The sequence below is a fragment of the Ischnura elegans genome, chromosome 10, assembly GCF_921293095.1.
Source record: "Ischnura elegans chromosome 10, ioIscEleg1.1, whole genome shotgun sequence".
Taxonomy (NCBI): domain Eukaryota; kingdom Metazoa; phylum Arthropoda; class Insecta; order Odonata; family Coenagrionidae; genus Ischnura; species Ischnura elegans.
In genome coordinates, this window is record NC_060255.1 from 26,065,198 (window position 1) to 26,092,943 (window position 27,746).

Consider the following 27,746-nt stretch of genomic DNA (forward strand, 5'->3'; position numbering starts at 1 on the left):
ATAATAATTTAAATATTTTCATTGTTAAACAATGGAATAACCATGAATGTAACTCAACATTCATTCTTCATTGGGAAAAATGTATGAAATAATGTATACATACATATAATATTCACCATTGTTTATAAACATATAAACATTCAAAACAGGAGGTATTTTGCTTCCAATAGAGCCTTTGCACACTTCAAGGAATCAACAGAAAACCTGCCTAAACCTGCAAAAAGCCTATCTACCTAAGATGAATCAGAGGACTGAGAAGATAAAAACATTGTTTTAGATTTATGCAAATACAGTATATAAGGACTGTAACAGTAGAAAGCCTATTGGAAAAGTACGGAATAAGCCTACAGAACATAAGTATTTCTACTTTGCATGCACTGAAGAGTGCCAATAAATACATAATATAACATCTGACGTTTATTCCAAACTGCTATCACAATTCACAAATATTAAAAGACATCATAAGTACATAAGGCAGCATAATAATGTTGATACATTTATTATCACATAACATAAGGCTGTTTAGAGACAGCACTTCCAGCACAATGTGCAAAAACTTGTTGCATAAAGCCTATTTTACCAAAATACTTCATGAAATCATGTAAAATTTCCTTTAGTGATTAAGCAAAAATTATCTATTCCAACGAAATCACCCTCAACAAGAATACCACTAAAATAAGAGTGGTTAGAATCATAAATAGCTCTTAATCTCTGTGTTACTCTATCGCAATGAAATTAATATGCTGCAAAAGGAAGCCTCCCAGAACTTATAATTAAAAATCGCACAAAATACGTTTTCTTCAGGAATGTCACTCATACAAATAATGATCAACCACGACTATAATTCAATTTACACAGCGATGCATTATGAAAGAGTGAAATATGTCCATGAATCTTACAATTAAAAATATAATACTCTTAAACAAATTACATTGGCAGGATTCAAATGAGTAGCTGTGTCAATTTTTGCGTAAGTGATCTATTTTAATGATAAATTAAACAGTTTCGGGAAAATCAGCATAAATCAAGCTTGCAAAAGCTGGAGATACGACTTAAATCATATAACAGCGACATCTGAATACAAAGAAATCAATCGAGTATAATATGTATCACCAATAGCCTTGAGGACTAAGAATGGTAGAGCCCAAGCCTCAAATGTACTTTAAATAAATTTTATCTAATGTCACAATTAAATAAAGAAGAACTGACTTTAAAAATTAAATCAATTGCATTAAAAAGCTATAATAGATGAATAGTTTTGAAAAACTATTAATTAATTTACATTACAATATGACTGGCAATGATTTGATGACACAGGTAGTTTTCAACACAAATTTCACCAGAGTGTACTTGAAAGTAGCAGTCTTCAGCAATGCTGTTTGCAATCAACAGAATATATAAAAGAGCACCTGCCCTACATGATCATATCAACAGAAGGATTTCATTCAATTCCAAGGTAACTGAAATCACAACAACATACAAAGTATTCACAAACAGCGTAAAAAGGAAATATTATACCATGAAAAAAATTTAATTAAAATTTAAATATCCACATGGAAGACGAATCCATATCCTTATGGGTCCCATCATAAACCAGGTACACAAAAGCACAGAGATACTTAACAGAAAAATTATCCTTGAAACAGCCAGAAAATATCGACAATGAATTGCAATAACTAGCCATTAGAATATATTACTTGAAAAACTCTCTGAACTTCTCTGTTCACATTTCTCATCAATCACATGAGTAACATCAATTCTGTTATCCACACTTCTGTTTAATACAATGATGAGAGTGGTTGCCCAGCACTGTCAACTTCTGAAAAGAAATTATGCTCGGCTACTAAATATTTTGATACATGATTCCTTGCAGCCTCATCATAACTATGGTTTCAACATTCTCATTCTATTTATTTTCTTCCCACATATGTCTTTCTATAAAGTTGTAATCCCTTATGGCTACAAGCAAGCATTTGATTGTGCACTGAAAATAAACTATTTTTCGCAATGCCCCCTTTTCGCAGTGTACCCCTTTACTTCATTCTCCAACTAATTGTATGGCAAGTTAACACACTCCAGAAAATTGGTCGCACAATAAAATTAAAAGTAATCACTTCACCTTCCATGACTCTCTACCAAGTGACCTATTTTCATCAATTGAACAAAAAGAACACACAAACATTTCTCTTAACCACAGTAGTTCCTTGCTAACTGAAGTTTTATGGTTTTATAGCTCACATTGCAGGAACTGTTATGTGTAATAGCCATTATTAATATATTGAGTTACACATTGCTTGCCTACCAAAAAATTTATTGATCGCCATTGTACGCCTCATGCATATGCATGAAATCAGTTTTTAAATAAATCTCAGTTTAATTCTGATAAGAATCATCTGGAAGGTATTCACCACACACTTCACATGATAAATCAAAGCCGTATTACTACAGCTTCATCAGAGCATTTAAAAAATAAAGGAATCATTTGAAATCACTTGTTTTAACATATTGTAATATAATAAATAAGTGATTTTCTGAAATGAAGAACAAACCCCGATTAAATATATTAACTCAACGGTATAACATTCGCCATTCGTTATTTTTAAGGAATGTACAATAAAAGCACAATGCTAATCAATAGGGAATCGATTCTTAAAAAAACTTGCGCAGTAAATAATGGAAATTATACAAAGTACTAACTCATGCAATTAAAGTTAGAGATGCTTTTTGCTAAAAAATAATTCAAAGATATTTATTTTTGAGGAATCTTGAACTGGAGAAAAGTAGGCTTTAAAATTACATCTCTTAAAAATTAAATTACTAACATGATAGTGCAGATACTCAAAATTATTATTCATCACCAAATTTGTAATTAATAAGTTTTTCTAAGTTGTGCCATTATTATTTGAGCCAAGACAGCTTAATCAAAAATCATTGGAGAAATCAAAATTCATTGACAAAACATGCTACGAAACAAATGGTTGAATAGATAGGGAATCCCAGAAAAAGAATTTACAAATTATAACAATTTATGCTCCACTCACTCTATACACATAGTTACAAATTATTGATGTCTTTGTAGAGGCAGTTTCATCAATATTCACAATTATCATTCAAATGAGGTCTTAAGAAAGCTTGAGGATTATCATTGGTTGATTTCCATAAAATCAAAATGGACGCAAATCACTGAGAAGCTACTACATACTCATCTATCAATCAGTTTACAACACCTGAGAAAAATCATGCAAACAAGAATAAAATGTGATGACACTTAAATAAGAATAACCATTGAGAATACTGCAGGTTATAAGTGAACTGCCAAATGAATTTTGAAGACATCATTAAGAAGAATCCAGTTTTCAAATAATGCTAGAGGAGTAAAACTGGAAGGACTAGGATGCTTAATTTTTCAAACATAAAAATGTTTCAAATGTCGACAAAGAAAGACAATAATAGAAGTGTGATGCAGTGCAGTTCTTGACCTTAAGTAAGGTTTCTCATATATGCCCACATTAGTAATGTAATGATGGAGTTACACGTCACACTGGTAAATAGCACCTCAACCACAACACCCATCATGTCATATCCTCTTGCTCACATTGCCAAAAGAGCACAACATGGGGAATCAAGGGAGTTTCAAGTCTGCTTATTTGTGGACGAAAGTTCATTCTTAGGCCTCGCACGCTTGCATGTAAGGGGAGCACTTGGTATCATTGGCAGGTGGTACCATCTGGTAGCCATTGGGAACCAAATCAAGGCAGCAGACCCATCACCTATAGATGAATTTATAAAAAAATTTAGAACATGAACTCACACCTCAATATGTATATATACTGCTGTTCTCCAACTGATCACACCAGCCAAGAAGTTCAGCAAGTCCCAGTTTCCCAACATTTCATACATACTTCAAGTAAAATATAGCACCAGTAATGCAATGAATAGTGTGCTGATGAGTACGTGCTTCTTAGATTTTTTCAATAAATTCAGATACATCGATAAAATAAGAAAAATAGGTACATACATACTTATTTCCGTATCTCAAAATAGGCATGCATCTCAATTCTGCTTACTAATTATGATAACCAGAGGTCATCTATTTATGGTTCTACCTTCACATTAAACTTATCTAGACTATTATTATCTACTGAAAAGTCTCAGATCTCATGATTTCATATAATTTTCCGTTAAGAACATGATTCTATAAAATATCACATTTCAACCAAAGGCAGCATGTAAAATGCAGTTGGTGAACGAAAATTAATTACTCGAATTTTCACTTACATTCCTTATTGGGAGTGAATCATGATCTTCATGTGAAATAAATTCTTTTGATCATATTTTTGCAACCATTACATGCTTCATGCCATAAATATTAGTTGAAAAATAGAACAACTTGAGTCACAAACATTTCATCAGATTTCGCAGGAGGCACATACTGACTATCATAATCGTGAAAAGCAGATTTGTGTAGATATTTTCCAGCAAAGCACATGAAAAAGCCATGAATTTTATTTAACAGGTGGTGGGTCGCACATTGATGATTACAAGAAGAAAAAGTTAGCTTGGTCGAAATACTGCCTTTGGTTAAAATTTGATGTTACAAAGAACCATGTTTACAGTTTTCTAAAATCTTACAAGACATGAACATCATGTTAACGTTCAATACTTCTCAAAGAGGATATTTTTCAATTAATATTATTAGTACTCTAGCTTTCTATTATGTATACACCTGCAAAATTTCTTAAGAATCAGATAATAAAAAAACTGATACAATTGATTTTCCTCTCACGTTAAAAGTGCCCTGGAAACAACAATGTTTGAAAAGTCTTTGCAGTTTTACCCGAACTTCAAATGGTCGTGGCAAAATAAACTAGCATACATGGCAAAGAGAATTTTTATGCTGCTTCATGATTACAAGAAAAGATGAAAAATACAAAGCTTCTTCAAAATCTGAGTCCATTAGCATCATGCCAGGATCAACTGGCAGGGAAGGACCCCTCTTTGATAACCTAAGAAACCTATTAGGCCAAATGCCCCACAAAAGCTTGCCAATCGAAGCACATGCATATCCAATAGAATAACTATGTAAGTTTAAATGTCATGCAACAGATAACTCTTGAATTTATATTAACACATTCAACAAATTTATTATACAACACATCCATAATTATAAATAGAAAAATCTCCCAGGGAAATGAGCAGGTCCTATTTTCCGAAATTTTGGAAATCATAGTGTTTATTGAACTCCCAATTTTACAAATAAAGTATGAGGAGCTTGCTCTGGAACAATAGCATCACACACCCCTTGATTAGCACTGAACATGCGCAACACGAAACAACTTGCTAAAAGCCACGTTAAGAATGAACTCCTCACATGAAAACATTTACAGTGAGCATACCTTAATTGTAAGTGTTGGGGCATATCTGTTTATCTGAATAATAGATAAATTTTTCTTGAACAGCGGAGCACCCTTAATCCTATAATCCCTAATCTGGCATCAAACCCAATTGGCAAAAATTCCGTAACAGACTGAGCAATTCATGGGAGAAAGTCACATATTACCAGACATTAAACTGTATCCCACTCTTAATATAAATGTCTCCATTCAAGAACAATTATTAGAAGAAATATTTGCACATGGCCATTAGGATACAGTACATTTAAAACTTTCTTATTTGAGACACTTCAAGTGCCACACCTAATTTTACTTAACACACACTCACAGACAAGGGCTTTGCATTTATCACCAAGAGTTTTTCCCAGAAAATATTCATTCATTCCATCAAATAACAGTCAAACCTTGATAAGCAAGAACTGGATAAGTGAGAAACCTCTTTAAGTGAGACTCATCATTTTTACGCTAGAAAGCTTCAACAAGCGAGAATCTAGGAACCTCCATTAGGGAGAGATTTTTGGCCAACTTCAGGTGGGGAAATGTGTGCACAAAATACGGAAGGAAGCGAAACCTACATCGCAATCAAACTTTAAATTTGTACGCATTTTAGTTAACGTTGATTTGAAGGGAACACGTTCTTGACGAAATTAACTCACCCATCAATTCCTAACATACAATTAGACAGAAGTTAAGAGAGAAAGACGACAGTATTGTAAAAAAAACGCCATGTTGTTTGTTTAAATAAATAAATTAAAATTAACTATCGTAGCGAGGAGGCAATAATGGTAGGGAGGGATGCGGAAAGAAAAACTAATATAGTCCTGCATGGAGAGAACTAAGAGATAGACGTGTTATAAAAAGATCGGTAGAAAAGCTAATATAGTGGTGTAGTGAGAGAAGTAAAAGAGAGACATGTTCTAAAAGGATGGGCGGAAAGAAGAAAAGGACGCAAAGAAAAAGGAGGTGCCTACGCGAGAGAAAGATCGCAGTGGAAGAGATACAGCGGAACTCAAGTCAGTTGGTATAAATCTTTCGCCTTTTACCAAAGATTTCCGTGGTGGGAGTTCAGTTGAATGTATAGGCAATTTTTGATTGTGCACATTGGAACAGAAAGGGAAATTACGCAATATATTTGTATAATATCAGATTGTAAATTGGGCCCAATTAGTCTTCTTAAGGGCATTTTCAATATAATTTGTAAAAAGAGATTTTGGTGCATGTTATTTCTTAATTAAGTGTATTTCTGTACCCCAGGGTAACACAAAATAAGAAGTGGAAGGTGAGTTTCGTTACAGTGTTATTACATAAAAGAAAATTTCAGAAGTTTACGATGTTACATCTTCAAAACCAATGAATGGAGATATGCTGCCATAGAGGTGTTTCAAAAAAGAAAGAATTTGTTTTTGATGACATTTATGGGATTAAAAAACATGCACATTAATAATATCACAGGAAAATCTCTAAGGACATTAATAGATTTCTTTAAATTAACATTGTAAATAATTTAAAGTTTATAGTTACAGTGCCACCTCGATAAAACGAGGCCCCACGGTGCTCCAATAAACACTCACTACAGCAAATTGTCGCTTTAATGGGGGTGCAGCAAATAACAGCCAATATACCTGTTGCGAACAGTTATACAGGAACAGGAGTGGTGCGGCGACAGATAAATTTATATCTAATAAAAGTAAGTATAAATCCAGACGAAAGGCGATGTTTTTTTTGCATCACTAAAATTCCTTACTCAAACAACGACTAACTATTCAAACAATTTATAAGCGCCGCACTGAATAAAAATCATGCAAAGCATTGTTTTTTGGTCATGGTGTCTGCCATCAAATGCTTTCTATTCACGCAACTCACGGACGTGCGGGTATGCTGCCGTCTGCTTTCTGCCGCCGGAGGAACAAAAGAAAATCAAGCATTCGCGAATGTTAATTCCACAATATTCTCACCAAAATGAACTATGTACTTATTTATATCGAACGACAGTTTACTACATGAATTTGAGACTGAGACATGTTAACTTCATTTCTAACAGATCGCAAGAAATTACAGAGATAAGGGACTCTTGGTGAAGGTTTTCCGGCGATCTCTCCGGCAAAACACTCGATATGGCGAGTGCCAACACCAAAAGGGCCTCGTAAAAACGAATTTTTTGAACATGCTTATTATAGGGTCAATTGACGGTGCATCGGCTATCTCTCGCAATAGCCTGTACTCGCTTTAACGAGGTTCCACTGTAATTAATCGAGGATTCCCTGCCCTCCCCTCCTCCTATTTCCTTATTTGTACCTCTATAAGTGAGAGACGTCTTTCCAGAACTTTTGTAAGTGAGAATCTGGGAAAGTGAGAAATATCTTTAAGCTAGAAAAAAATCCCGGTCCCTTGAACTCTCACTTTGCTAAGATGAATGTCAAAAAGATAATCTATCAGCTATAACAAGAAAGAAAATATCCTAGTATTTTAACAAGGGAAAAGTTTAGGATTTATTAATTATTCAGTAGCACATACATTTATCACAAAAAATGAATTATGCACGAATTGATTTACCTAATACATACCAACAGTCTGTAGCAACTCATGCTTCTAGTCTAGTCGATATGGCTGGTTTTTAATAGCATAGTTCTTATCTTGTCTCTTTAGATCAGTGTTATGACCAAATTACAATAATGTTCTGTTTGATTATTTTCACACTCGCAACAGGGAGCTGTTTTCTTTAATTGAAATCACAATGGTCTTTGGAAATACACTAGTCATGCTACCTATCACTGTAACTCTTTCAAAGCCCTTAATCTAGATTCAATGGCACCTAATGGTACCAGATTAAAGGTGCTCAACAGTACAAGTGTCAATAGAAGATATAGAGTAAATAGAAGCACCATTGAAATTGTTATTTTATGTACCTTCACACCCAGACACAGGTAGTCATATATTAGATTCATCCAAATTTAAATTATAAATCACTAACCATATTCTCCTAATCACAGCTCATCTCTCAGAAGGGTGTATCTGTTCTTTGACGGTGCCAACTTCTTAAATGTAGACTCAGGAGGTGAAGTAGCACCTTTAATTTGATTATCTCCAACCTGGGAACAAATAGGATGTAACATTTTAAAAAATGGGAAAAAACAGTCATGCTCCACCCCATTTTAAAATTTAAACCTCAGTGAAATTATGAAGTAAAAGAATTCAAGAGTATTTTTGCAAAAGTAAGGCATAAAACATAATTCAAAAACCAAATTTGACTAGAATTGGTGAAAGACTTGAATTATTTTAATGAAAAATTTGAAGCAGCAGGAAGAAAGTATGATTATGTCAGAAAAAAACTAATTACTGTATTTGTATGAATCTAAGTCAGACAAACACAATTTTAAGATTGAGGTCCAATAAATGCTACTTTCGCTGCTGTAAGAAGTGCTCCGGAGCATTGGTTCTTTTTGCTACCAGTGCTACACGTGTTTTGCTTTTGGACAGGTATTGAGAGAGTTTGCTGCGTAATGTCATGGTGGCTTCTTTACAATGAGATGATCACAAAATTGAATACTAGATATTTATTGGGTGAAAACAATTTAATGGATATCTCTTCAGGTTCTTAATTTAAAATTTTTCAACCCTGCATCTAAATGCTACCCTGCAAGCCACCAAAAAAGGTGTGTGGCAGTGGGTGCAGTGGCGTCGACTCCATGGGGTCTGAGGAGTGAACACATGCGAGAACACATTACTACTACCTGATGAATGCAATTTCTTCTAAAGTACCACCATTAGTCTCTTTTCCATTTTTCATGTGGACACAGAGGGTAGCCTAAGGCAGAAAACTTGGATATGTACACCACCCAGATTCTAATAAATTACATATACCACATTTATCTGAATTGAGTCCCCCCTATTTTTTCCAAAAGAGCCCATGGTAAAAGTAGAGGGGGGACTATATTCAAATGCATTTTTTAAATTTTTCCCAAAACTGAAGGCTCAGAATTAAGGGGGGAGACTATATTCAGAGGGGCACAATATTCAGAGAAATACGGTATTTGATGAAACTGTAACTGCTCCCACTATGACACCAAGTGCTTTATATTATGCAAATTGGCCCTGTTTTGAAATCATCAATTCTAATAAAATTTTCATAACCATTTACTTCTCTTTTAAGAGCTGTAACTTTTATCCACCGAATTTATTTATATTATCCATGCATTAATGGAAAGCAGAAAATTCATTAGTTTGTAGAAAAGAAAGTTCAGTAGTCCTGAGCTCAGTGACTGTCTGTAATTAGCCCACATATAAATAAAATTGAACCATTTCTCCAAGACAACTGAATCGCTAAATATAATTTCAATTGTTAATCTACTTACCCCTATCTGTATGGGAGCAGCATGATGATGGGTAGTATCAGGGCCATAATGGAATTCCCGGTGAAGTTTTCCTGAATACAAATCCTGAAGGAATGATTTAAGCAAGCCAGATTCTTCCATTTTCGATGCAGGGTGCGGAAATAGATACATATGGCGAAAAGAGTCAATAGCAATCAATGGTAAATCAGACAGGGACTTTCCAAGGTGATGCAAAGGATGAGCAAATCGTCCTCCGTCAGCAGTCAAAAAGTTGACATTCTCTGTGAATGAAAAAAAGATGAAGAACAAATGCTTATAATACTTAAGACTTCGAAGCATGATTATAATAATCGACATCATTAATAGTTTTAACGGGATCAGGTTGGTGTGGTGGCTAGTGTTGGCTTCCCACCAGACGGGCTCGGGTTCAAATCCCGGCAGCGGCAGAGAATTTTCGGAGACCCCTGCTTGAGTGTTGTGTGGAGGACATTTCAAGCGCAACACTCCATCCGTCGGATGGGACGTTAAGCCATGGACCCCTTGGCGCCTATCGGTAAGAGCAGGCTAATGCCGACGCCAGGTTTCTCTCCACCCTTCCTTCCATACCCTTCCCTCATCTACATCTACATGATACCCCGCAAGTCGCCTAAAAGGCGTGTGGCGGGGGGTGTTAGGACACCAGCCGTTTACAGCTAGGAAAAAAAAAAAAAAAAAATGAAGTGCTCTAACGAGGTTGGGAATAGCGTTTATTAAAGTCCTTTATAGTTCGGGGGAAAAACGAATTCCCATATCTATCCGTTCGGCAAAACATCTCTCTTAATTTATCACTTCTATCGGACCTGGAAATATAGTGTGGCTCTAATATTATGTTCTCTGTGTCGCTCTTAAAGATATCCATTCTCAATTGTTCAAAAAATCTAAGCCTAGCGCACAGCCTCCGAGTCTCCAATGGCTCCCAGCCTAATTCCCTTAACATCTGGGTAACACTGTCTGTACGCCCTTATCCGTTTTAAACGAAACGCGCAGCCTTCCTTTGTATTTTATTCAGTTTGCGGATTAAGTCTTTCTGCGCCGGATCCCATACGCTCGCTGCATATTCAAGGTGCGGTCGGACGAGAGCGAAATAGCACCTTTCTTTTACTTTCTCATCCGAAAATCTTCCCACAATACGCTTGACGAATCCTAATATCTTCAGGGCTATGCCGCAAATATTCTTTATGTTTGTTCCCCACGTGAGGTTGAGGTTATCGTAATTCCCAGGTACTTCACTTCGTCTGTTGCCTTTATGTTAATACCATCCACAGCATAAACATGGTTAGAGTTGGACGAATTCCGCAAGAAATGTACCGCCATGCATTTGCTCAGATTAAGTTCGAGTCCCCACTCTTGGCTCCACAAATGAATGTTTTTTAAGTAAGATGATAGAATTTCATAGTCAGAGTGATCACTATGGCGCAAATGACCTCAGCTGTCGGTCGCCTCCTCCAAATACCATACTATAGTTTTAGCTCCTCATCAGAATAGGAGGAGTAAACAGCATACAGCAGACTCCTGATTATCCGGCTGCAGTATCCCTGTAGTGGCTTATCCGTGCATGAGTTTTACACTTCTTCAATATTTTCCATGATCTTTATAAACAATTAATCGGATGCAAAAGAACCAGGATACATTTTTCATTTTAATGCGAGGCTACACTGGCCTTAATATTTCCATTAGTCCTCTTCATAAAATGGAATTTCATTTATTATTTGACCAGGAATATTTCGAGTTTATTTGGACACCTGCTCTAGCATGCAGATGAAGATCAGCGGTGGGAAAAAACTCTTGATTAATTCTAGAAGATTCTTCCATGGTTAACCAATCGCAAATTAAGAGAAATGTTGTCTACTATCTATATTTGTGTATTTCATATCGCAAATGCGCAATTATTGCCATGGATTTACTTTTCTTTTCTATCCGCATTCCTATTATTTGCCATTGTTCCCTTGTTTTTAATCCGTATGGCTCCATCAAAATCACCTTCTACTGCTGAACAAATGCTGCACTGTATTCCTGAGATGCAGAGGGCTTATTACTGCTGGAAGGGAAAGAAGCCAATGTGTTTGAGAATCTTTTTCTCACTCTTTTACGTGTTGATACACAGCTTGGTCCCCACTCCATTTCTCCCCCATGAATACCTATGACCTTGAAGTCTTTAAAGCTGGACCCTTTAAGTGTAAGTCAATTCGCCCGATAACCTAGTATGGTAAGACTTCCTAATTAGCATTGTACACAAGTTATGCTGAAGGTCTTTATCATTTACCACCAACAGAGGACATGGATTGAATTGCAGGAAATGATTTTTTATCAACAGAATTTTCAAACATTGCATGCACTAGTGTCTCTGTAGTTTTAAGTTGCTGTCAAATCTATCGTTATTTCTTCGAATAATGTGAAACTATTCCTAAAGATTGAAATAAACACCTGATTAATTCCACAATTATAAAATTTTATCCGACCTCGGTTTCGATGCTACTACATCATCTTCAACCTTTGAAACATAGGTCAGAATAAATTTTATAATCATGGTAAATTGCAAGAGATTATTTCAATATGGAAAATTTCCAATCCATTACGTTTGGATCTTCAGGTTTCATACACCTCAAGAACTGAATTGTTCACTTTAGAAAATGCCCAACCTTCCCTCTTCTGTCCTATCCAAATTATCATGCCTAAAACATTCTAGCATCACCTTCAGGATATACAGTGGAACTTGTTTAGTACGTTTCTGAAGGGACCACAAAAAATGAACGTACTAACCAGGAAAACGTGCTAACGAGGAAAGTAAAAAATAGCAGTCAGGGTAATTGCAATCTGTGGAAAAGTCGTCATAATTACAATTACTATCGGTAGTTCTCATCGGATCGTCTTCCTGAACTCTTTTCACCTTTAAAATAAAGAAAATGGGCGCAAATTTAAAACACAACACCATGTGAATAAAAATCACAATGTTTCATATATTTTCCAAAGACAATTACATGAAATCGGCGTCTTTCTCCCGTGATTTATGCTATATGTATTTATAGAAAGAGGACAAGTAAAGCTAAGTCATTTCTTTTTTTTCACAGCATACTCGGAGAATATAACAACTACCCTGAGTATGTCAACGGGTTGTTTTTAAACATCATAAAAATTGGACAAAATTATATTAACCTTAAATTACGGCAACAGCCGTACGCATTCGCTTCTGGAATAAAACCATAACGATGGTTACATCGATAGATATATTGAATAATAACACGCAAGATTATTAGATTACAATGTAATTACAAGAATATTTTATATTGTACAGTTGAAATTTACTTTAAAAATTTGTTTTGATGTCGTCTGCTTTCATGCCGAGATCAAGTTTTTTAAGCTAAGCTTCGCGTGGAGATCCAGAACATCGTCTGCTCCCGCAGCAGTAGTCTAATACGCACGTACTCCGTAGCATTGACGTCTAGCAGTACTGATTTAGATAAAGTGGGAATTGGATAAGACTCAATTCTTCATCATGATAACTCGTGCAATAGCAACAATTGCCCACTCGTGAAATTTGTGCGCAGTGGGCACTCCAGAGGCAACAGAAGGTGAGGAGCTCGGGGTGGGGAAAATTGGGGCTTCTCATTGGCTGCAGTTGTGCATAGTCAGACATTCCTGATAAATTCATCACCTCATAAGAATTGAGAAATACATTTGCATAAATCACGGTTGAAGAAAGATATGTAGAATGAATGCAAGAATGTTAATGGCTAGTAATAATAAAGCAAATCATGAATTCGGAGCTTTACTATCCTTAAGAAGATACTGGAGAACGAATTGCGGGTTGCGTCACGGCTAGCAATTGGACGTACTAACCAGGAAAGCGGAATTTTTTCAAACGTACTAACCAAATACTTTTGCCTGTATTTTGTTCTGATGGTACCGGGACCGAGAGAAATCGTCGTACTAAGGAGGAAAACGTACTAAGGAGGAACGTACTAACCAAGTTCCACTGTAATATCATGGCATGAGACAAGAGCTCTGCAAAATAGCTTCTGTACCCCAACACAATCAGTCGGCTGCTAATGAACAATTTTCCATTCCACATTTTTACTGAGAAATGGGCAAAGAGCAAGCACTCGGGCAGTAATCAAAAACCTGTGGCAAAGTATGGCTACACATGACAACGACTCATTGAGTACAGCCATGTTCACCCTGATGCCCAAGAAATCGTGCCACACTTTTAGTGATCCCAGAATGTTCCCACTAATTACAGATTTGAAAATAGCAAATTTGTAAGCAAAGACTGAAACAGCTCATAAATCACCCATATCCAATCATACTCTGCTGCTGACTGCAGACTTGAGGCCGGTAAGCTGTCAAACACAGTCACACTCTGTGAACTTGAGGCTCGAGTTTATTTAGATTCCACTGCCAGATGAGTGAGAGTTGGTAAGTTTGGGAGGCAATTTGCAGGTCTCTACCTGAGACCGTAAGGGTAACTCAAAAGGCAGTAATTCAGTGGTCACTCATATGGTCAGTAACCGATTCTTTCATCTTTCTCTGATGATAGAGTTACAGTGTAGCCATCACTGGAAATCTAATCAAAGGATGTTGTTGCGTGCCACCAAAGCAACTCGTTATCAATCAAAATTTTCTATCCCCACTTGTGACATTTTGAAAATTAATGAGACCTGTATTTTTCACTTTTAAGATCCATCACCAACATCTACAGCTACTTGCACCAAAAAGTCAACCAGCTTAACCCTTTTGCAGATAAGCTGATGATGCCATGAACTCATGGTAAACATATCTCAACTTCTCAGCCACTCAGTCTAGGTCTTGTGAACCGACCTCGCATGGTTCTTCCTAGTTAACCCTTGTGCAAGCGATTCCTTCCCCTAATGAAAGTTTCTGGCTTTACGAGAACATGCACCAGATCTCTAATGGCGTCACCAACTAATGAGTGGCAACTTTCAGATTTTCTTACTTATCACTTAAGAAAAAATGGATGCATGGGAAAGATTTATTTTTTGTCGTAACACATATTTCCTGATAAAATATCATTCAAATATCATAAGCTTTCCCGGCGAATACTATTGACAACTCTTAGCCTTGTCTCAAACTCAGAGATAGCCCTGATGACGATGAGGGAGTTTCTCATCGAAACATTGGCCTCAAACAGCCTTACCCGGAGCCAAACCCTATAAGATTTTGTCAATGTCATTTCCTGCCGTCCATCAAATTCTTCAAATGAATTGCAATTTTGTGTTTCAGTAAACAACCCCATTTGCGAACCACTTTTCCTGGCCACTTCATTTCACCAACTACAATATACAAAATTGCAAACCTTTCAAGCTCAAAAAGAATGCTGAGATAGACTACGGAAACAACTTCTTAATAACAATGAAGGGGATTTTCACCAACCGTGATGATAAATAAAGAGTTGATACTTCTTGCATGCTTTATTGCACAAATACTATTACTGCTTAGGCCTCAACGATAAGATGAATGGTAATAATGACTAATATATTTTTATCCCCCAACACCACTTGCTAGAGCATATAATAAATTTGAGAATTTGGACAGATTATTTACTCACGTTTTTCGCTAAGAAGTTCTTTATTTACGATTCGGTTGTAGGCAGCCACAGACTTAGTATCCTCTGGGGCATGGAAGAGTATCAGGAAAGGCAGTCCCTCTTCAGTTAATTCCTCAGCATTTTCAAATGTTATCTCTCGAACAATAGGAACACACAATGCCCCAGCCCATGCGGATAAGGCATCGACTGAAGTAACATCACCTTGGAATGTTTCTCCTTCCTCTCCAGTTGATAATGGGGGTCGGAAGGTGATTATAGCAGTGCCACGGGGGTGATATCTGGCAAAGGGTTCCCTGTAACCAAGATTACATTACAAAACAGTAGCAATTTTAGCTGATTGATCTTGTTTAGTTTTGAGGACAAACAGGAATGCCATGTTAAATTGTATAAGGTGAGATGTCGTGGGACAACATGGCGAATTAATTAAATAAAACTCTTTTGCAATGCCCATTTTTGAATTGAAAAAATTAACAACAAGTTCCAATGCATAGCATCAACAGCAGGTCCATTAGATAAAATGTTAGTCGTACAACTATTCTAAAGTAAGAACATAATTAATCCAACAAAAATGCTAGGCATTGAAACATATAATTTATTTTTGCAATAAAAAAGTGGACAATAAGGAGAATACTAGGTTTTCAACTTACTAAGTAAATCAATGCAAAACCACTATTTCATTTCAACCACAATTCACATAAACATTGAACTTCCTTTTTTATCAAATACACACATGGCAAAATCAATTATGAAACAATTAATTGATGATGATTTTGAAACCTCATAATGAGCACTTCTCTAATCGGTGCTTTTAATATTCCATTATCTTTTGATTCACTTATTTTTTTAAACAATTATTTTCAATGAGCACTCTAGCACGTGGTGGACTTAACTCTTTGAAGACTGTTCCAGATTATATAGGTATAAATTCTCCTACTTTTACCTTCATTATTAAACCAAAAGTAAAAATTGAGGTCCAATAAAAGGCTCACAGCATTGGACTGATATACCGTATAAGCGCGTGTAAGAGGCGCACCTTTTTTCCCAGAAATTGCAGCCGAAAATGAGGGTGCGCCTCTTACACAAACTTCTTATCTTCCCCCCTGCCCTTCCCCATTCACAAGTCCAAGGCGAACTGAGTGGCCTTGGTTTTCAGCGTGAGTCAGTCATCTGAAACCTTAGGTTAAAAACAAGCGGCAGGCAGGGGAGTTTCTCCCTTAGTGACGTATTTTTAAAATGCTCCTGTTTGCTTTTCTTTTAAACATCGCGCCGTCACGTCGGTACCCCAGAGGTGAACATGAAAAGATCGCGTGGGGTTTTTTTGCTCCGGAGGGCGCGCTAAATTTGCTGCCATGAGTATGCATCCCGCGGCATTTATTCAGCATATAGTAATCACTTGTCAAGCATAGAGAAAGGCGTAGTTTTGAAGGACATACCTGGTTAATAGTCAACATCTGTCTTGACGAATAATTTCCATTACGCTGAGGACCTGATTTTCCAAAAATTATCTTCAGACGCTAATATGAGGATTATTGCAACTGAAAATTATATTGGTATCAAAAAACTGCGCTTTAAAAAATTTGAACGAGTGTGTTCATTGTTGGACTAAATTGTGGATGGAAGAAATCGGAAATGCTTATAAGTGAAGAGCGCGGAAGGAGAGATCCAGGGGAAGGAGCGCGATCCCGTCTTCAAAGCAAGCAACAAAATACGGAGGGGAAGGAACGCGCTCCCTCCCCTCTGTATTTCAAGCTACGAGGCTATGAGCGAAGGAGCACAGGAAGAACACGTCCGATCTTGCATGTGACGTCGTTGCCTTCAAAGCAAAGGGGCGAAGGCGCAGCAATGTGATATACGCAGTTTGCGTTGCCTAAAGTTTCCAGTCCGTCTCGTCTTGTTTGAATGCGCTTATGCTACGCTTTTTCTTCCGAAATTGTGCTGTTAGGACTATTTTGAATATTAGTAGCCTTGTTGTAACTGTAAATCTTTGTGTCAAACAATTAGATCTTAAAAAACTTAAATTCTGTCAGATATGCGTCGCGTTAGATCTCTTTATTTTTTGAACCTTATGCGTGTCATACAATTATTGAAAGCTATCGAGATATCTTCGGGCTCAGTAGATGACTCACCTAGCATTTGGCCTCCATAAACTGGGAGATCGATCAAGGTCAGTTGCTGAGATGGGAGAGGGATGAAACACGTTTCCATTGTTCCCCTGTAACTTGATGTTTTCCTTTTTTTCTGTGGGGTCTCAGAAAGGAAAAAAACGGCAGCGGCATTGGCTGAATGTGGCTCCATTAAATCTACGACGTGGTTATTATCCTACGGCGCTGAGATTGCCCTGATTGTTGTCAAAGCTCTTGGGAAGGTTCATGCTATGTGCCTGTCGTGTATTGCCTTAAAATTTTCCGCGGCTGCAATTCTATTGCAATACTCCTGCGAGAGCATTTAAACAAAATTGTCCGTGAATAGGACAAGCATCGTAGGGTAACGGCGTATGCGAAGAGAGGATCGGAACTCTTTCTACTCCCTCTTATGCCGCTATTACCGCCGCAGTTATCAAAATTTCCTCTTTCAATTAATATTGAAAAAGGAAAATTCGATTACAGTACGCCTGGAATTTCGACTGTTATACCTCTGCAACACCGCGCGATAGTATAAAAAAATGCCGCAAAATTTTTTTCTTCATTGCTTCGATGCTCAAAATAGGGGTGCACCTCTTACACACGCTTATTCAGTACTAAGTACAGGGATCCCCCGAGTTACGTATGTCTCGACTTACGTAAATCTGTACTTACGTAAGTGATAACCGTATTTCAAGTGATTACGTTAATTTTCGAATGCGAGCGCAAAGAAGTAGATATTCGCTCGTATACCCAATGACAGAAAAAATATCGAATAGTTATCGAGTTTGTTACGTGATAAACAAAACATAGTGACCCATTTTTATCATTCCTCGAAGGAATTTTCATTAATTTCTGTAGCAAAATTGCTTATACATCCCAAGTCACCAATCAACGTGAAAATTTGCAGTTCTAGCAATGGAAGTGATTGGACTCACTCCTGTACGACACAGATTGCTACACAGCATACAGACCCAAACTCCGAGTTTCAACTATTTAAAAATTGTATCCTTAAGTTCGGCCATTTCCATTGGTGGATTTAAAAGAAAATGAAGTTCGAGCAGAAATCTTTATTGGGGAAAAGAATTGGTTCGTACCTACGTAACTGAACTTGGCCCACAATAAGGCATAAGTCGGTTGTGCAACGGAGAATGACTTACTGACAAGAAATTAACTCGTATTTTCTCCAACCACAAACATATACATATCTACATCCTCTGGAATCCTTAAATCAGGTCATATAGAGATGCTATCATCATCTTCTATATTATTGTTATAGAAATCGACTTAAATTAACTTTTTCGAACCTGGCCATTGGAAAGACAAAGCGATCAGAGACTTACCCATAATTTTTGGAGGACTACTAAGTAAGAGGTATCATCTCCTATTCTCCAAGCTTGGAGGGGAGCGTTTATGTTCCGGACACTGCCAGCTGAGCGGATTCGTATTATTGGGCTACTAGATGAGCGAATTTGATTCGGTGGGTGATTGTTGAGCATTTTTACAGTGGAGGTATCGATTATATCATCGATGATATCCTTACTAACTCTCCCCACTTCTTCTCGCCAACAACCACAGTATTTTCCACAACCTTTCCCCCTTCGAAATCCTAATCCACAGGGTATTTCTTGCACTCCTACTCCAAAAAAGTAGGAGTTTAAGAAATACCCCGCATGACCTTCTTCATAAGTTTAACAACAAAGTATTGTCGATGCAATGTTTACTAATAGGCACGTAAAGAGGGGCATTGTGTCACCCAAGATATGTTTACTGAACTCCTTCTTCCCATTCGATACTCTATTCCCACCCTAGTGTTTAGGTGAACCCTTTCCCTCCAAACTTGCACTATCATTCACAATTTCATACTTTTAATGGACTACAGCCAAAAGCGCTGATTTTTTACCTACTAACTCCAGCATAACTACTATTGTTGACAAATTTTTCGCATACATTCGTATTAAGGAATTCCATTTGCTCCTGGCGACCAAGCCTTATGTTCGTAATTTTAAAAATTTCATATTTTCAACACTTCGTATTATCAAATAGTATCATGTATTTACCATATGCTTTCTGCCTCTTACACAATAATTGAATACAATTTGCCATATTTATTCAACTCTTTTGAACTAGAAGAAAGGGTCATTCCATGTCAGTTCACCCAGGCATGGCACCCACCGACTCGATTTTAATGAAATTTTTGTCACTAGCTACTATCACCTATCTAATAACCCATGTAAAATATTTCCACTCTCACTCTCATAGTTTGCAAGATATGAGGAGTCAAAGTTTGAGATGTTTGCTCAGAAGTGGCGCTAGTGGGGGTCAAATTCCAGAGTGCAGGGCACAGGGTAAAAATTCATAACTCAGAAACCACATAATATATTTGAATGAAATTTTGACCCCTTGTCTATCCAAGTGCATAGCTTCCATAGTAATGTCTTTTATTCCCCTTGCATTGTTATGTTAGCCAAAATGATGTCAACAGTTGTTAATTAACCGATTTTTTTAGCTCGAAAACATTACTTCATATTTTCAGAATTATCACCAAAAGGCAGAGCAGTTAACTCATCCAATTTTTTTTTAATTGAAGGTTAATATGTGCTCCAATATACTGTGAAATAAAAATGGTGGTGTTTTGACTGCCACTATGAGTATTTCAGGTTTTACTTTTTTTTCTGCCCCCGTGAGAGGGATTTTGGACACGTACTGTAAGATAATAAGTATAAGTGTATCCATACCTTCATGAGGATATATTTGAAATATTTGTCAGTAAATCTAAGACCAAGCATGTAGTCTAGTGAATGTGGCTCTTGTTCATACAATTTTTTTTAATAACAATACTTGGCTTGTGGCAGCTGAGGGGAAAAGAGTCCAAATGGCTCAGAAATGTGAAATGATGCTTTTTCCTGGAATTTACCCATTTTTCAAGTGTTTAGCATATGGAAAAATTGGTATCAACATACATTAGACTCTTACTGTGCATTAAGAGGATAAATGGAAATACTAATTTAAATGAAATTATTTAAATAATACACTTCAATGTGTTTAAGGTATCTCCCGAACATCTCTGGAGGCTCTATCGGGCAACTAAACACTTTACAATACCACCAATTCCATCACATGGGGATTTTACATGGCTTGTAGCAAAGAATGTCCATGATGCCATTAAAGAGAAATCCTGGTAATGCTAGCAAAGATTGAGATATTTTTTGCAGTTCTTGTACAGTCCTGCACAACCATCACTAAAGTAACTCAATTTTTTTACTAAAGCAAAATTTGCCTTCACAAAGCAAAATATTATTCTTTGGGTTCCATAAACAAAAGCTACATCATGCTCCAAATCATCTGACAAGATGCATAAACTGGAAATAATAAGGTGTTTAGTCAGGTCATCTAGAGTATAAATCACAACAGGGTGTACCGTACAACTATCACTTGTCCAGTGATTCCCTTGTGCCTCATCTTGGTTAACATATGAGTAGTTCTCATTGAAGTCAAGGAGAACAACTGCTTCATGGGGTCCAAGATTTTCTTTCATTTGCTTAAGGTAGTTTGCCTGTACCTTCGTAATAAATGAATGGGGCACCAGTTTTTCCACTCTTTCAATTAAAGTTAATCGGTACTCATCAAATGTCGCAGTGAAGTTCACCAGTTGAGATCTGCCTCTGGAAACCCACTGACTGTATGAAACTTCATCTTCGGGGTCACATTCTTCAAACTTTTTCAGCAGTAAGCTTTTCAATTTTTCACGTGAAGGACACTGAGAGCAATGTCGCAGTATACAGTCCCTATTTTTTCTAGAGCACACAAAATAACCAATTAGGTCCTGGCTTGTTTCCTCTATATTACAGGCACTAAGCAGTAGGTTGACATTTTAATGAATTGTGCAAAAACACACTGAATGCGTTCCAGGACATCCTGCTACCACAAACCATTTTGGACCTAGGTTGCAGAATTTAGAAAAGCCAATTTTAATTCTGGGGAAGTCAAATTTAAAAGTGGAATACAATTCCTTCAAGTTAGCAAGTAATTATCTCTTCTGAACGTGTACATTTTTGGAGATACTAATGGAATCTTTCTTTCCAGCCATCATTCTGGAGTACTCATCACTTTTATAGAAAGTCCTAACTAATTGTAATGTTTTATATTTGCCTTCCCTTTTCTCAATTCAGGTGCAGCCAATTTTCCATTGTCACTGAAAAGTTCTCTTGCTTGGCGGGCAGTGTACTCACTCACATGAAACTCTTCCATTACTTTCTTCCTGCTCCATGAAGTTGGTACCAATGATAACAGATGTACCTTTCCTTGATGAGTGCTTGATGTGTCAACTTTTTGTTTGATTAAGTCTATGAGCACATCCATATCATGAACTTTCTGAAGTAGTTCTTTTGGCAGTTTTGGGTCATCCTTTTCTGGAGATAATTCTTTATCAAGAACTCTTTTAACTTTCCTTTTAAAATTACTGCATGCTGACTCTACTTTCCTTTTAGCGTAGGTTGACCTTCTGTGAGATGATATGCCATGAAATTTTAAAGGTGACTCCTCTCTATCTTGCAGCGTTCTGTTAAGTAGCTCAGTTGATTTTTCTGGGGATAATGTTGTTTCAAAATTCAAAATACTATCATTGCTGTCACTATCTACTGCTTCAACATCAGAAAGCTCATTTCCAAACCTGGAGTGTTTCTGTACTTCCTCCCTACATGGCTGGCATACTTTCATTCCTGGCACTAATTTCCGAAGAGTTGGGATTTTACAGGCCTTTTCTGCAAATTCAAGACTTACATTTCTCAGTGATTTTGATATTTTCTTCTTGTGGCTCTTAAAAGGATCAAGACAATATATTTGGTAGGTTTCATACTTTTTCAAATAGTATATTCTGTGATGTTCGCAGACATTGGATAGGACTTCCCCAGGTACACCACTTCTGAGAGATAACAGCTGTTTTTCAAGTATACTCATGATCTCAATTTTGTTCAGTTGCACCACTGGTGTGTAGGTTTTTATGAGGCAGTCAGATGCAGTTACTTTTCCAATGCTGCACAGTTCAAAAATTTGCTCATTTTGAATCATAGTAGAAGACACTAACCTCTTTTAATGTTGAAGTTCACAATGAGCAGCTTTGCCTAACTCATAGCACACACAATTAATGTACAGGTAAAAGTGCACTGATCGTACACACAGAATAAACTTGGACACCCATGGAGCATCTTCACACAAGAAGATTTGGCAGAAGACTAAAAGTGGTATCCTAGAATCTATCTTGGTTTATCATGCCCTCACTGTGATACATTGTAACATTTTATTCTTCCCAATGTAGAAGTTGCACTTAATTCTCTTATTCCTTGGGGAGATGGAATAACACTGAAAAGTGAGGCTGAATAGGTGGGATTGTATTACCTTCTCAAGTTTGTCATGTAATACAATCATATGTGAGGCAGGGGAGAAAACAATGTGGCACATAATGTCAGCATTATCTCTCCCAGTGAAATAGAAATTTAATACTCCAGTTGCCATCAAGGAATGTGGATATTGGTGACAACCTGCTGCATATCTATAAGTAATACCATTTGCTCTGCCAGCTCTTCCATCACTAAGGGATTGGAAGACCGTACTTCTTCTGTGAAAGTGAGGCTAACTTTGTACAACTCCAGTTCAGCGGGACTCATTTAATCACTTTTTCACAGATCTTAACAAACTTGAACATTGCATGTGCTTATGATGACCTCTGGTTTTTTCGATTAGTGATTTCTAAACACGAGGAAGAACATGATGTGAAAGTGAAATTTATGCACCCATATGGAAAATCCCCATGTGATGGAATTGGTGGTATTGTAAAGCGTTTAGTTGCCCGATAGAGCCTCCAGAGATGTTCGGGAGATACCTTAAACACATTGAAGTGTATTATTTAAATAATTTCATTTAAATTAGTATTTCCATTTATCCTCTTAATGCACAGTAAGAGTCTAATGTATGTTGATACCAATTTTTCCATATGCTAAACACTTGAAAAATGGGTAAATTCCAGGAAAAAGCATCATTTCACATTTCTGAGCCATTTGGACTCTTTTCCCCTCAGCTGCCACAAGCCAAGTATTGTTATTAAAAAAAATTGTATGAACAAGAGCCACATTCACTAGACTACATGCTTGGTCTTAGATTTACTGACAAATATTTCAAATATATCCTCATGAAGGTATGGATACACTTATACTTATTATCTTACAGTACGTGTCCAAAATCCCTCTCACGGGGGCAGAAAAAAAAGTAAAACCTGAAATACTCATAGTGGCAGTCAAAACACCACCATTTTTATTTCACAGTATATTGGAGCACATATTAACCTTCAATTTAAAAAAAATTGGATGAGTTAACTGCTCTGCCTTTTGGTGATAATTCTGAAAATATGAAGTAATGTTTTCGAGCTAAAAAAATCGGTTAATTAACAACTGTTGACATCATTTTGGCTAACATAACAATGCAAGGGGAATAAAAGACATTACTATGGAAGCTATGCACTTGGATAGACAAGGGGTCAAAATTTCATTCAAATATATTATGTGGTTTCTGAGTTATGAATTTTTACCCTGTGCCCTGCACTCTGGAATTTGACCCCCACTAGCGCCACTTCTGAGCAAACATCTCAAACTTTGACTCCTCATATCTTGCAAACTATGAGAGTGAGAGTGGAAATATTTTACATGGATTATTAGATAGGTGATAGTAGCTAGTGACAAAAATTTCATTAAAATCCGAGTCGGTGGGTGTCATTTTGAAAATTTCTGGGTGATTTGACGTGGAATGACCCGAAAGAGAGACAGTGCACTTACCCAAGGCCAACAACAAATAAGCAATCATCCTTTAGATTGGTAGCAGTCCGCCTAAAAGCATCATAATCCTTTCCATCTTTGGAATCAAAGTAACCAATTACAGTTCTTTTCTTAGCCTGCAAAAACAATTAGGTCCATAATTAACCAAGGTCATTTATAAAATACTACTTGAAATTCCGATTCACAATAATCAAAGAACATTGGGGGCATTCAAAGAAGTTTTGCTATAATAAAATTCTGAGATACAGACAAATCAATCAACAACGATTTTTAAAGGAAATAAATAAAGAGTAGCCACACATGGAACACAAATAAATAGACATCAGAACAAGTCCAACCACAAGATGGGAAAAAAAAATATTTTGCCACATGCACATGAGTAACGCAAAACTAATAACGTGCCTACGAAACTTACCACCTAATTTGCTTTCCAATTAATAGCGGAATACATGGAAACATTGCTAATTGTCTAATTAAAAAACTTTACTAAGGAATGATGATTAATAATCCATTTTATATTGACATGCAGTTATTTCATTAATTACAAATATTCACCATTTATTTCAAGCAAGTTAGGTGGTGGGTGAAATTTTTTTTGCCTGTCTTGCACTTCAGTGATCCACCTTAAACATATTCTCCTGATTTATGGAAATGGGTCTTTAAAAATGCATAAATAAATAAATAAAATAAATTGAAACTTCACAAGAGCACTATCAGTGAAGCATTCTTATGGTTCACTTAAATAACAAAGGTAACAACTTACCTCACTTGTACTTATGCTTAAAGGAAACACATGACATACATGTATAATGAAACCAGCAGCAGGGCCTTCTGATCTCATAAGTGAAAGCACAATGGCTTCAAAAAATAAATGTCACTTTCATTCTTAAGAGAGATTAAAATTTTACTTCCCACCTTAGTGCCTTATAATTAATGAAGGACAATATAATGAGCCCTAAAAATTAGGCATTAGGGTATGACACTAATTTAGTCAAAGGTAGATAGTTAAAATTAAAATCCCAAATCAATGATTATCAAATATAGTTGACATTCACTACATGAGTATTAACATAGCAAAAAGTTGATGATAAATATAATGCTATATAAAATGATAAATAAGTAGAAATTACATTTTCAGTCAATATAGAATCCTCCATTGATGCCAACTCCTTCACAGGATCAACCATCTGCTTTTGGACAAAGGCTAAGAGTGCCTCAGCAGACCTCTGACCTCGGTATTCTTTTTTAGCAGGCAAGCCATTCCTAATGACTTTTAGGGTGGGGTACTTGCTGATGTGAAACCTACTCGCAAGTGAACCTGCAATCAGAAAAATGTCAGTTAAAACAAGGCCGTCAATCGCAAATAAAAGTACAAAAATACATAATGCACAATCAAAACAATACTTTTTAATCAAAGAACATTGACTTCTAGAGGCTTGCATGATTCATTCCATTCTCCTATAATTTATACTGCTGGAGAACTTCCAACTGATTCCACCAAGTTTCATGGAGGGCTCAGAAGATCCTAAATTGAAATTTTCCATTCGTAAAAAAAGCGCAAGGATAAATTATTCCTAGATGGCATTTGACAAATGGAAGTCACTGACATAGCTGTGTAAGTGAAAGGGAATCACTGGATAAAAAAACATGTTGCAAAAAGAAGTCCAGAAGGAATTGTAAGCATTTTAGCTTCTTCCAACAGTTGTGGCCAAAAAAAAAACTTTCTAAAAGTGCAAGAATTAAATTAGGTGGTAAATAACTTATTTCTTATGGAGGACTTCATTTTCATGCTGGGACAATGCCTTGAGGCCGCCTAATGCTCTTCTTTTGATACAAATAAATACATCACATTCCATTGCCATTAATTGAAAGAGGCAAAAATCATTTGAAAATTCTTTCAAAAATTCGAATTTCCCTCAAAACAATTTTCACATAAAACCAAAATGCAAAAAATATAGATAACAAGAGCTTAACGGTTAAATTATATTTTCTATCAAGCATCTTTCCAAAATAAAAAATTTATCCAAAACCTAACACATTCACTCTGTTTAAGATAGTCGTGGTTCTAAGCAGATTGACACATAAAAATATCTTACCCTCCCTATCACAGTCCACCTTCCCCAAGACAACACGCCCAGGTTCAGGAAATTCAGCTGCAACTTTATCAGCAGCTTCGTCAAATATTGGTCCCAATAAGTTACTAAATCGACACCAATCCGCATAGAAGTTTATCATGACAAGTTCATGAGAAGCTATAACAAATAAAATTCACATTAGTACAACCAATAGTCCAAAAAAGGCATTATATCATATTGATGATCTTCATAAACGGCAATTAAGAAGATTAACACGTTGGCAATTATAAGAATAGTTTTCTATAGCTAAACACTGGTGTTTGTGAGAGTGAAAAATCATAACTTATGAACGTTGGAAAAGCACCAAAATGTAACATAAAATAATACCTATCACATTATTAAATTTATCACAACTCACAAATACGACACGATTGTCTTGAAAAATTATTGAAAGCAAAATAGAAATAGATATTAATCAATATTAACAAAAATACGTACCTAACATTGTGTCCATATTATTTTGGGTAAGCTGAACAGCTCCACTATCAGTGGGGTTGTAGAAAAAATACGACACCTACAATGAATCAGAGAGAGAGAAAGGTAAAATTCCTAGCAATAATTATAATAATAGTGGCAGTTGGAGTCATACGGCTTTGTTATTTTAATTAATCACACCTGTACAAAGACAAAAATTAAGTTAACTGCTATTTCCAACGCTTAAAAAAAGTTTTAAAACATGGATCAACAGTGGGGAAAATTTCTACGATCTTGAATAATAAACATATTAAATGTATAATTGTCACAGAAGTGGCTTTCTTTGACCAAAGGTCTAACATGTAACTAACCGGCGGAATGCTACAATCTCATGTTCGAATAAGCAACACAAATATTTATGCCTTAACATTGGGAGGGAAAGAAGACCATGGGACTGAAACTTCATTAGATAAATTATACATATTTAATTTAGTCTGCAAACACCAAACAATTACACACTATCCACTTTCTCTCTTACGGGATGTCCTAATATCACTCAGCGGACCGCTTAAATCAACAAAAATTTCACACACTCCAACGCAGACTTAACGAGTGTCACACTGATTATCAAGAAATAACACTGAGGTGATATCAGGGCGCACACCGGTGTATAAATACTTCTATCATCGTGGCAGAATGTCCTTCGGCCTCCCAAGGGAAAGGCACCGCGACAGTGTGGGAATCAATTCATGCATGGATTTATTATACATGAAATACTTACAAGTAAGAAGAAAACATAGTTTAGTCTGAGGTCCCCACTTCCTCTCGAACAATACATTTCCATGGCCTAAAAACAAACTACCACCAACAAGAAAGCTAACACAAGACACACGTTAACGACGTTAACCGAGCAGTTGATAAGTC

The 27,746-nt window shown here is 36.4% G+C and overlaps 1 protein-coding gene and 1 pseudogene across 1 annotated transcript; one reads left to right on the forward strand and one right to left on the reverse strand.

The window, feature by feature from the left end:
* Positions 1–404: 404 nt before the first annotated feature.
* Positions 405–27,746, reverse strand: LOC124166565 (endoplasmic reticulum resident protein 44). Its single transcript, XM_046544128.1, has 9 exons — positions 27,604–27,746; positions 26,847–26,922; positions 26,370–26,525; positions 25,404–25,591; positions 24,274–24,389; positions 15,327–15,619; positions 9,746–10,005; positions 8,365–8,482; positions 405–3,770 (listed from the first exon to the last, which is right to left on the reverse strand). The coding sequence occupies exons 1-8, from the start codon at positions 27,664–27,666 to the stop codon at positions 8,378–8,380; spliced, it is 1,257 nt and encodes a 418-aa protein (XP_046400084.1). The 5' UTR covers positions 27,667–27,746; the 3' UTR covers positions 405–3,770; positions 8,365–8,377.
* LOC124167391 lies at positions 6,392–6,504 on the forward strand (annotated as a pseudogene).

Coding starts and splice junctions, on each gene's coding strand:
- LOC124166565 (XM_046544128.1), bottom strand. CDS start 27,666: ATGGAAATGTATTGTTCGAGAGGAAGTGGGGACCTCAGACTAAACTAT. Junction 25,592..26,369: donor GGTGGACTGTGATAGGGAGG/GTAAGATATTTT, acceptor TTCTGATTGCAG/GTTCACTTGCGAGTAGGTTT. Junction 10,006..15,326: donor AGAACTTCTTAGCGAAAAAC/GTGAGTAAATAA, acceptor TTTCATTCACAG/AGAATGTCAACTTTTTGACT.